The sequence below is a fragment of the Lutjanus erythropterus genome, chromosome 12, assembly GCF_056507025.1.
Source record: "Lutjanus erythropterus isolate fLutEry1 chromosome 12, fLutEry1.hap2, whole genome shotgun sequence".
NCBI lineage: Eukaryota > Metazoa > Chordata > Actinopteri > Lutjaniformes > Lutjanidae > Lutjanus > Lutjanus erythropterus.
Window position 1 is genome coordinate 9,034,762 of NC_139328.1, and position 12,091 is coordinate 9,046,852.

General features: G+C 38.6%; 2 protein-coding genes across 2 annotated transcripts; both read right to left on the reverse strand.

Moving 5' to 3' along the window:
- Positions 1-3,956: 3,956 nt before the first annotated feature.
- On the reverse strand, positions 3,957-6,472 carry LOC146317583 (putative G-protein coupled receptor 148). The gene is made up of 2 exons (XM_084732833.1): positions 6,369-6,472; positions 3,957-5,073 (listed from the first exon to the last, which is right to left on the reverse strand). Exon 2 carries the CDS (start codon positions 4,989-4,991, stop codon positions 4,002-4,004), a length of 990 nt encoding a protein of 329 aa, XP_084588959.1. The 5' UTR covers positions 4,992-5,073; positions 6,369-6,472; the 3' UTR covers positions 3,957-4,001.
- A 595-nt stretch (positions 6,473-7,067) lies between these two features.
- mterf4 (mitochondrial transcription termination factor 4) lies at positions 7,068-11,951 on the reverse strand. Its single transcript, XM_084732222.1, has 4 exons — positions 11,804-11,951; positions 10,966-11,398; positions 9,357-9,541; positions 7,068-7,562 (listed from the first exon to the last, which is right to left on the reverse strand). The coding sequence occupies exons 1-4, from the start codon at positions 11,828-11,830 to the stop codon at positions 7,167-7,169; spliced, it is 1,041 nt and encodes a 346-aa protein (XP_084588348.1). The 5' UTR covers positions 11,831-11,951; the 3' UTR covers positions 7,068-7,166.
- Positions 11,952-12,091: the final 140 nt, after the last annotated feature.

The window sequence follows — 12,091 nt, forward strand, 5'->3', positions numbered from 1 at the left end:
AGACTTAGCAAGCTTTTGGGAACTGATGACACTAATTGCTGTTAATTGTTCTGAAAGTTCTTCTATCCATTCTTTCTCATTTGTGCTTGATATATGACTTCAGTGGCTCAACAGTTGAGGTCTCTGTTGTCGTATTTTGCACTTCATGGGAAGCAAGTCTGGACTGCAGGCAGGTGAGTCTAGTGCCCAGACTCTTACTACAAAACCATGCTGTTGTAACACGTGCAGAATATGTCTCGGTGTTGTCTTGCTGAAATAAGCAGGGACATCTCCGAAAAAGAAGCTGTCTGCATGGCAGCCTATGTTACTCCAAAACCTGTATGTGCCTTCCAGCATCAATGGGGCCTTTACAGATGTGCAAGTTACCCATGATGCTATGGGCATTAATATACCCAATGACATCAAAGATGCTGGCTTTTCAACTGTGCACTGGCGACTCGTCAGGTCTCAGCACGCTTATCCACTCTCAGTCAGTCCATCTCAGATGAGCTCAAGCCCAGAAAAGTGTGCAGCGTTTTCAGATTGTGTCGATATGTGGCTTTTTACTTTGTATAGTAGAGTCTTAACATACATTTGTAGATGTAGCGACAAACTGTGTTTACTGACAACAGTTTTCCAAAGTGTTCCCAAGCACATGCAGTACTATCCTTTATACGGTCATGTTAGTTTTTATTGCAGTACCAACCTAAGGGGTCAAAGGTCACAGGCATTCAGTGTTGGTTTTCAACTTTGCTCCTTATGTACACAGACTTCTCTGGATTTTCTGAATCTTTTAAAAATATTATGGACTATAGATGGTGAAATCCTGAATTTGCTCATGCAGTTTTTCACAAAATAGTGACCTTCATCCCATCCTTGCCTTTCCAGGATGTCCCTTCACACTCAATCATGATATTGTCACCTGTTATCAATTCATCTGTTTACCTGTGGAATGATCCAAACAGGTGTTTTCTGAGCATTCCACGACTCTCTCAGTCTCCTGTTGTTGCAGGTATCTAATTGAGAATGACTGTGTATTTCCAAAAACAATAAAGTTTATCAGTTTGAACATATTTTGTCTATGCGCTGTTTTCAAATGAATAGAGGTCTAAAAGGATTTGCAAATCATTACATGCCATTTTTAATCATGTTTCACACAGCATATTTTTTGTAATCTCAGTTGTAGTTATTACATTAGCTATCAAAAGGAGATCACATAATGCCCTAAATGCATAATCTGGTTAAAGACAGATACAAAACCACAGCTTTTCCCTCTTTCCCTGGGTTAGAAACCAATAAATGTCTTTTGATAGACCTGTTTTGTGTATTTGCTGCAGACTGCAGTTATGTAATCCCATTGACATACCCTAGACAAGTAAACTAAGACCCACAGTCTCAGACTTTGAAAATGGCTACACTAACTGAAACATTCACAAGTTAAGACACTTGAAAACACATCAGCAACCCAATGAACAACTTGAGGAAACTCACAAAATGTGCCTGAGGTCAGCAACAGGTCAGAATGCAGAACAATAGAAGCTGATGTGACTTCTAGGCACCTGATGTACAAGTTCACCAAAACAAAAGCATGTAATCAGAGAAGACATCATCAGAAAGATTAGCAGGATAAGAATTACTGCCAAGAGCAAACATGTCCACAGAAAACAGGTCAATCAGTCCGTGCAGGAATGAATCAGACACAATTAAAGCTGTGTAATTACAGTGACATGGAAATCGATCCAAAGTGGCAAACAATATCAAATGTGATTTTTGTGCAGATGCCGAGAGGTTGTCAGTGAACACCACGAGCAGACGTTTGGAGCATTAGAGAAGTGATCAAGATAACACCAGTTTTATGGCTTACTGATACCAGGCAAACACACCTACATTTGCTGCAGGGGAGAGCGGTGAGGCAGCCCAGCAGACAGGCAAATGTGTCCCTCTGCTGTTGAGTTGTTGTACCAGTTACAGATGACAGAGACGCAAAGTCCCTGCAGCCAGGATGTCTGACTCATCATGATCCACCACACCTTCCTAAATATATGAGGGAAGGTGCTTTGTGCTCTCATTCAGTGCCATAAATTGCCAAGTCAGTTACTTAATGATCCTCTGGGACATCCAGTTTTAGACAAACACATCTTTGAGGGAAAATGTGCAGTTAAGTGCAGTCATAAAAGATGAGTGTCAGGTTATAACATGGCTTTTACATTATATAATGATGATGATAAATACACATCTCTGTTCTACAGTTTATTTTAAAAATATGGCATTAAATATGCCTCAGCATGGAGACATAAACTTGAAAAGCATGGGAGTTCAGCATATTCTCATTTGGATTAACACAGCAGTAAAAAAAAAAGTTCTTATGACTTAGAAAAACATCAGATTTTAAAGAAAACATGCTTAGCATCATTTAAGACAGTTAAGTGCTTTAAACACACACAAGAGCGAAGACTGTAGCCATGATACATGTCATTTAAAACAAGAATGACAAAGAAGGCGTGACTGAGGTGAAACAAACAACCACATGAAGTAAAACAAGGACATGCATGAGGACACAGAGGACAGTGTTTTCTGATTGTTTTGTTTTTGAGAATTGGGGGGTTTTAACGAACTGAAGAGGAGTGTATGTTCTATACTTACACACAAATTACACGTGGTGTTTTACAATCACTATTCCTCTGTCTGCTGTGGACCAAAATGGGACAGAATAAAGGGATTTTAGTGCTTCTCTGCCAAAAATACATTCTTGGTGCTGTGGGGAGTGTTTTAAAACAGCATTTAGAAAATATACATAAACAATATATTTTAAATTAACATAGAAAATGTGAAAAAATAGACTCTTTTTGGTGGACAGTGACTTTAAGGTAGCACTTTCAATGACAGCCTTGTATCCTGCATTATAATGCAATATAGACCTACTTAGAATGTGTTATATTGAGATTATAGCAATGTATAATTACAGTTATAAGCACTCATTAATATTCATAAAGCTTTCTAACAATATCACAAACCATTATTAAGCATAAGTCAGTATGACCTACGTGGTCAAATATCATAATACTTCATAATTACAGGTCACTTACTTGCTTTATGTCGGCAAGGATCATAGTGTATTATAATTCTTATAGCTGTAATACATTATAACTATTTTATAATGCATTATAATCACTATTATAATGTGTATAATGATTTTATTGTATTACAACTATGTTTTGTGGGGGAAACACTACATGATGCAAATTTCCATGATTCAGTTCTTCATCATTAAATAACTGTGTCAGACTGGAGTATTTAATTATTAGAGTTGTTATTAATAGCACATTAATTATGTAATGTTCTGTGGTTGCTCTTGCATAGATTTAATGTTATAACCAACTTGTACCTTAAGAATTTCATACTCCAGTCACCCAGTAGCCAATGCATTATAATCACTGTTATAAAGAATTAGAAAATGGTTATAATGCATTACAACTATGAGAATTATAATATACTTTCATAGCACGGTGAGGTGGCTTTCAGTTTGCCTGCTTATCTTAGACTTGCTTTAACACTGTGCTCTTTCATAACCAAACTAAAGACTTTACCTTTCACAAGAGCATTTTCTTAAGTAAACACTCTGCATAATACAGTTTGTGTGTGTGTGTGTGTGTGTGTGTGTGTGTGTGTGTATTTTTAGATGTCTGTATGCATGGATGTCCTTGTTTATTTGCACATTTTGCTGTTTTACGTTGTTTCATGTAAAGTGACTGAACTACTTTTGCCTGATCTGGTGCTTTACAAATACATTTTGAATAGAACTGAATTATGTATTGCTATAAGCACAGTTTAAGTATGTTCATAATGCATTATAGGCATGAGTGTCACAGAAAGTGTTGCCAGAATAAACAATTTGAAGGCAATGGGGGATTTTGGACTCATGACTTCAGTATTTTTTTGTTGGAGGACAAATAAACAACATGTCAAAGTAAATCCATTGGAGAAGTTTCATAGGTAATATAACTGACAGTTTGTAAGTGTCTCTATGAAACTGTGGTCTGGCTGAGTCTCCTGTGCTTCTTTAGCAGCTGCATTAGAGTATCAAAGAGCTCTCTGTATCTCAGCCCATACAGGTACGGAGCAAACGCCCTGGGCAGCAACATGAAAACACACATATTGACTGTGCTGACCCACACACGAACATCTTGGCTTATGTCTGTCCTCTGGAAAAGGTAGAGCTCCATGGTGAAGACAAACCCGGGGGCAAAGTAGAGCAAGAGCAGGGCCCCGTGAGCCAGCAGCGTGACCCGGGCCCTGGAGAAGCGCCTCTGCCAGATGCCCTGGGTCCTCGTCACCATGTAGAGCCGGATGTAGCAGTAGAAAATGAGCACAGTACAGATCAGTGCAGCAACAAAGAAGTAGATGTGGATCCCCACCATGTCCACCTGAAAGAAGCCGAGGGATATGATGACCAGGCACACAGCCACCCTCTCATAGGAAGTATCCCTCTTCACCTCCATTGTGATAACCAGGGCAAAAGGGTACACAGCTGCCAGCAACCACACCCCGACTAGTATGCGGTGCGTGCGGGCAGGTGGCAGAAGGTCATGGTAACGGAGAGGCCAGCGGACAGCGGCATAGGTGTCCACCACCATGAGGGTGACGGTGAGGATGGCGCAGCAGTAGGCGGTGACAGTGACAGCTGTGATCAGCTCACAAACCAGCCAGGGGATTTGAGCCTCTACGGTGTTGCAGATCACCGTGGCCAGGTTGAGGAGGAGGAAGAGGATGTCTGCTGTCAGGGTGTTGGCCACCAGGAGGTAACGGGTCTCCTGACGCAGGGCACGAGACACAAAAATGCATGTCAGGAGGACAGGGTTGGCCAGCAGGGTGGCCAGGGTGATGACGGTGGTAGGAATGAAAAAAAATTGTAGATGCCACTTCCGCAGGCTGTCCTCCCAGTCCTGTGTGAGGTTTGCAATGAGCATTGATGACAACATTTGATGGTTTGTGGTGAGTAGTGATGATGTCATTTTGTCTTTGGATTAAAGGAAACACAGATGCTCTGACTTGGGTGTGTTTTATGAGGTACTGACTACTTCCTCCTGCAGCTTCCTGTGAATGACCAAAACAAAAAATAATATCAAGAACTGGAGTGGACCACTTTCAAAATGCAAGCATATACATCAGTGCTGTAACAACATAACAAATATCACACTATTGCACAAGTATTTAATTTTATTTTTTGGCAAATGTTTTAAACTATATGAACATTTGAAGAGTCAGAACTGTTCTTTGTTTTGTTGTAATGGTGATTGATTGATTTGGTCAGAGACGTGGGATATTAAATCGTCTTTGCTCACTATATCATTGCCTTTCTCATACTGAGGTGTGCATAAACTACAGGTTAACTTTAACTTCTTTTTAAAATATGAAAGTGTGAAATTATTGGTTATCTTTTCAGTATTGGCAGTGAGAAGCAGGTAATTGTTGGTTATAGTATCAGCTGAAAAAATCCATACTGTGTGTCCTTATTTTATTTAATTAAAATAGTAAAGCAGAAGCACTTCAAAAGGAAACACCATATTTATATGCACAGTTTTTAATATTGTGAAAAATATCTTATTGTAGATTTTAAATGTGGTATTTTTGCACCTTGATTTTTTTTTTTTTTGCGCCATTACATTCCTGATGTACATGCATACAAATTTCAGATATAAAGCATTTTATGTAAATGCTAAAACTCACTGCAGTATAGTTAACAGCTGTAAGCAAACATGACCTCCACATGAAGGAGTGTAAAAAAAAAAAAACCAGTAACTGTAAATTATGCACTTTGTTGTGAGACAGTATCTCTCTAGGTGTTCATATATCCATCATCTTGATGCATTGCAGGCTGGGAAAAACCCTAATATAGGATTTTTTTCATGCACTGCTTTGGCCAACTTGGTTTTGATTAAAATGCCATAACCTTTGTAATACACCACATTTAAATAGCTCATGCAGCGGTGGCCAGAATTCAAATGAGAACACCATATATTTGTGGACTTTGCCCCTGGAGTGTTTTGTTGCAAATGAAAACAAATGCAAATCAATAAGGTAGGACTGTAAATAATTAACCAAATGGAAGAAACATCAGTAAATATATAATTAACATTAAACTAAAAAATGTTACAAATGACTTCAGTTGCAGATTGAATTAATCTTTTTATGAATTTGAATATACAAAAATTCGCCTACGCTTTTGGATGTGATAAAATGAAGTTTTTAGGAAAAGAAGACAAACATAGTTATGCCAGCACTGCCCTGAATGCTTGAGACAAAAATAGAAAATTGCTTGCTTCAGTTCAAACTTCATGCTGACACACCTATTTAAAAATTATTGATTGACCAAAGGTAAGTTTTCTTACCTGATGTCCAGAACACAAAGACCTGTCTGTGTTGCACATCCATTAGGCTTAATGCTTCGATAAATCAATGGGTGTTTTGTGCGACCTGTCTCACCCGCCGGCCTTATCTAATGTACTCTTTGTTGACTCACACAGATAATATAGGGATGGAGAAGCTACAGCCACTTGGCCATTACATGGTAACAGGGTGGAGCGTTCATCCTCTCTGCTGCTCCTCCTGTTGTTGCTTTTACAATATTTTCTACCCAAGACATTTTTTATCTTATTCACTTATGAGATCTCATTTGAAAACAGTCTAGATTTAATTTAATTGATTAGATTCACATTTCCTCATCAATTTCACTGCCCCAAGCATCACAGCAGTCATGCCTCTCAAATTGTTTTCAAAAAGAAGCTAAAAAAACCCCAAAACTGTTTGACACGGGAGAGAATATATGTGAGAACATTTTCAGTGTATAAGAGACCAAATTTTTCAGCCTAACCTCACACTAACGTCATCACATTACATCCTGATGCAGCCACTTAGATAAACACAGAAATTGACTTCCAACCAGAGGGTTTACTCAGTCCGATCTGCCACCGTCATGGGTTATTCAAACGGGAACAAGCGACGTAAAAATAACTACAACATCATGTTTTAATGTTTGTTTTAGATAAGAATTTTCTGTCGCTCTAAATGACGAACCTGAGTGCAACAAATAGTTGAATGGAAGCATTTTATTGGTCACCATCAGATGTCATTTTCTCCAGTAGTTTAACAACCTCTTTAAATTATTTCTCTCAGTTCATCTGACACTGTCATTTCTTTCTCCTCTTCCTGTATCCACTTTTTCCTCCAGTCTCCTCATCTTCTTCATCGTCCTCCTCTTCCCCCTCCTCATCATCACCATCAGCTTCAACATTGCCCTCCCACCGCTCCTCTTCCTGCCATTCTCTTGCCATCAGTCTCATAAATACATCGTACTCCTCTGCTGACGCCATGGCAACATGCGAGAGGAAGGTATCCTGGTCGACGTTTAGGATGCTGTCCAGTTTGGGGTTGATGATGAGCGTCTGTCCTTTCTTGTCCGGGGTTTGGTACAGGCCCCTGCGCTCCAGAAAACAGTGCCGATGGCGCACCTCGTCCAGAGTGAAACGGAACAACCTGGACTTTATCATCTCCGCCTGTTTGATACCCATTCGGAAGTAAACGTACTGTGGAGAGATGGGTTAATACAAGCTGTTACAAAACATCATCAGATCAGCATGACAGAAGACTGAAAAATAACCTCAAATAATGACTTATAATACTAGCTGTTATTTTAATAACAATAAACTTAGAGCAAAAGTTAAATTTAAGATTACTTAAACCTTATGACTTACACTGTCATCCATAGTGACAACAATGTGTGTTAATTAATCTCTTATAAATGAATGCTAATCAAAAAATTTGCCACCCTTTTAAAGATGTCTTGTCCTTTCCACACATAAAGGTTGAACAAGAAGTTAGTTGGGTGCGCTCTGATAAATTCTGACCAGTTTAAATTTGTGGTTATTGGCTCCATGTTGATTTTGCTTCAGTGTGATCAACACAATATTTTTGCCGAAACACATTTAAAAGAAAGACTGAAGTTAAAGCAATTTTCTAAAAATGTCAGCTTCAAAATAATCTATTTTAAAGTCCTGTCAAAGTCTTTTTAAGACCTAATATTCAGATTATTGGATTTTAGATTTTTTAAGGAGCCCTGGAAACCCTGTATATATCATAGATGGCATATATCAGATTGTTTGTTGCTAAATGATCAGTTTCCTGGTTAAAAGTAGCACAAAACCTGAAATGATAAATTCTGCAGAGCCACGTCATACACCTCTTATTAACAACTTTGTGATCAAAAGACGTAGAGTTCAATTACGGCCACCAGAGGGAGCACTGCAACAGCGTCCCAGTTCTATACTGCCAAGCAGGTTCAGAATAAGTAATGTGTGAACACTAGAAAAAAATCACTATAAATACTTCATTTTGAGTGTGATTTGGATGGAGCATGAGCTGCTCACAGCTGGTATAAATAAATCATATTGTGAACGGTGGTGGAACAGCTACACTGCGGAAAAACTATTGAAAAAAACAAAATCTTTGGAAAAAAGTTAAGTCCTGTATCATTTCCTTTTAATGTAAACCAATAAGGCACAAGTTTTTCTTCGTTTTTTTTTCAAAAATTAAAATATGTCTGAAAGTATATATTGACATATCATTAGCAAAGATAAATCAGCCTATTTCAAAAAGAAACAAACAAAAAACAAAAACACATTCATGTGAGACTGAAAACATTTAAAGCAGTCTGTGTAGCAGGGGGTCCCTGAGGCATCTCTCTATTAGCTGAGGGGCCCCTGGTCTGAAAAATGTTTTAATAAGGTATACTGAGTTTTTGTATACCAAGTGGGAAAAAAAACTGTACACTATGTAAATCAGTAAATAGTACATACAGTCTGTAATCAGTGTCTCATTTGAACTGTGATGTGAACAGCTGCAAGGGTGTCTTTTACAACTACAGTGGCCTTTAATATGATGTTTGATCAAGTTTTGAGGAAGTCAATAAATCTGTCGTCCACCATGGGAACAGTTGCACCTGTCTCACATACGGCAAATTTAATAGACCTTTCCACAGCATCCATTTTGATATGAAATGGTAGAGTAAACACTGATGTTACCAGTGATACTAATTAAGGTCCTGTTAGATGAAGTGTAGCAGAGCCTTTCCACAACAGCATGACGGACTCTGTTTAACCCAAATGAATGGAACCTTAATTTGAATCACTGGTAAAAACTGGTTTTACTATTTCATATCTAAATGGCTGTTGTAATAAAGGTCTTTTCAATTTTATATTGCATGCATTTCATGTATGTCTTTCAATAATGCCTGCAAATCAATGAATTGCCTAATTCAAATTTTCTTTATGTCTCATTAGTAACTCTTCAGTGTCTCATTCTTGTGCTGTTTCCATCCTGACCTGAAACTTGTACTCCAGCTGACCCATGTTTTCCACTACGACAGCCGGACTGTCTCTGAGGATGTCTGTGACCTGCTGGACGGTAAAGAGGCACTTCTCCCTGAGGAACAGTACCACATTTTTTACTGTCTTCACAGGCACAGTCAGGATCTGTGGGTAATAAGCCACCACTCTTTGGAGACTGCCTAAAGGGGGGATATAACGAAAAACACTGGATTGATGATCATACAGAGCATGAAGTACATCAGCCTAAAGCAACGCTTCCAACAGTGTTATATCAAATATCTTGGACATTTTATTACAGACTCAATGACAGATGATATTTATGGGCAACACTGCAAGATGTGTAAAAGTAAACATTCTCTCACACAGGTTTAGTATGTGCACAGATGTTGTGAAGATGACTCTGTTCAGAGCATATCATACCCTATTTTCTACTGCACACTTGTGCTGGATCACAAAAAAGCGATTTTACAGAGACTTCAAGTAAGAGTATAATGATGGAATGACAATATTACTCAAGAGACTGAGGTGGTGCTGTGCAAGTGAAATGTCTGCAGATGTCAATACTTTCCGAAATGTTCTAAGAAATCTCATTTACGCATTTATATGCTGCTTAATGACTCTGAGAATGAAATAATCTTGCTTTTTTCTAACATAAGGTTTATCATGACACAGCATCAATTCCAGCTCTTGAAACACTGGTGGAGTTACTTGTATGGGCAACCTGACTCACAGACACAACAATGCGTCCTGTAAAGTAGATGGTGGCTGTACGCAACCTCAAAAGCAAAGGTTGCAATTTGACATAAAATGTGAAGAAGCAGCTCTGCAAAGCTGATAACCCTGAAAGAGTCAGAAGGGAAACTGAGGTCAATCTATCCATCAATTGCAAACATTACAACAAACATCTGCAAGGCACTTGTGATAGTGCTGGTAGCAGATTTATAAAGATGGAAAACCCTCCTCTTATCATTCCATTCACGTATCTCCATTATTAACATTAATGCCCTCCCAAAATGCAACTTTCTCAGCTAAATGGTACCTTTTTGTTGTTGTTGTCGTCTTTCTTTCTTCTTTTCTTTCTTACAGTTGCTTGGCAGTTTAGGACTGATCAATACATTGACATTTTTAATTAGCTATATGCATTCACTTTATTGGTGATCTATCAACTTGTAACCCCACCCTATGTAATTATGTTTAAATACCAACACAAATTGATCATAAAAGAAAGAAGGGAAAGGAGGATTTATATAGGGCATTTTTTCTCAAAAAAGTTTACTTTTAGACGTGTTGTTTCTTAACTAATCTTAAAGTCATGTTGCCTGACGATTATCAAAGCTTGCTGGCTCACAAAGGTAGCAACAGACAAGATCACCTGAATTCACATTTACACCATAAATTCAGGCAGAAAAATCACAAATTTGGTGCAGGAAATGAAATGTTTGGCACTCAATTTTTCCTGAATGTAAACACATCTCTTTTAAAATCATGACCTTTTATTGTGACTATTGTATGTAATGTATTATAAGTAATGTCTGGACATTGAGTCTGTAATAAAGCTTGAACAGATGAATAAAACTATGCTGCAGCAAGACCATATTCTTACCTTCAACTAAACCCAGTTTCCGCAGGTTGCCTATACGCTGCTGAAGCTGTGACTCCTTGATGGTGTAAAGTTCAGGACATTTCTCCAGCAGTTTCAACACACTGGAGGGATTGAGGCCCAAGACGAACAGAGCTGTGAGAGTGGTCAGAGCATGTTTAGCAGCACTTCCTCCTCTGAGTTTGGACACGGCATCATAGATCTGCTCCGCCTGGGTGTCTGTGAATCCCATATCAGCCAAAGAGCGCAGGGACAGCTCTGTGACCGGCCCTCTGGACACAGGGCTGAGTTCAGGGTTGTGCTGCGTTGACTGCGGAGTAATCTGGGTGCAGAACAATCTGCACCTGGTGCATAGAGGCTGGAGGTGACATCCTCCTCTGAACTGAGGTGGACAGAGAACAGAGGAAGAGGCATTTCTCACAGTCCACTGAAGAACCTGAGGAACAGAAATCACGAACATCAGTGTTTCTGGTTTATTAGATGTTGAACTATGTTGAAAAGGAATAAATATCAGTGTTACTGTTTTTTTTTATTAACAGCGTGCTAACAAACAACGAGAAACAGGACATGTACATCAAATTTAAATATCAAATATATGTGAAAAACCTATGATAGACTTTAGCAGAAGTTAACAGAAGATATAACACACAAGCTTGGACATCATTAGCCTCAGTTAGCAAACATGAAGGTTACAGCGAAAGTTTGTGAGCCGTTTGGCTGTCGGTCGTTTCTACAACATGTTTGAAATGTGTCTCATTAAATGTAACGATTTAAAAGACATTAACTTTGTGTTACGTTACAAAAATGTAAACATTGTCAAATCTGCAGCATTCTAACTCACCCGACTCGCCGCAACTCGGGTACCCATGCTTGTCCGTCGTTCAAATACTTCCGTGTTGCAGCTTAGACAGAGGCAATGAGAACAAAGGTTCCGCTATGTTCCGCTACTTGACGAAAAGTGCACACTCAGCAAAAACAGCAATACATTTCATGCGTTTTCTCCAATTTTTAAGAGTTTAAGTAAAATATCTAAGACAACACAAAAAATATTTTTATCTTTTCTTTTCAATTTGGCTAAAAGTTTGTTAACAAGTTTGTTAAAAATCCATGTTAGTGAGCACTTCTCCAT

What these genes read in the sequence shown, in the direction of transcription:
- LOC146317583 (XM_084732833.1), bottom strand. Translation starts at nt 4,991, where the DNA reads ATGACATCATCACTACTCACCACAAACCATCAAATGTTGTCATCAATG.
- mterf4 (XM_084732222.1), bottom strand. Translation starts at nt 11,830, where the DNA reads ATGGGTACCCGAGTTGCGGCGAGTCGG. An exon ending in CCCGAGTTGCGGCGAGTCGG is followed by an intron (nt 11,399 to 11,803) that starts GTGAGTTAGAAT and finishes TCTGTTCCTCAG; the next exon opens with GTTCTTCAGTGGACTGTGAG. An exon ending in AGCTGGAGTACAAGTTTCAG is followed by an intron (nt 7,563 to 9,356) that starts GTCAGGATGGAA and finishes ATCTCTCCACAG; the next exon opens with TACGTTTACTTCCGAATGGG.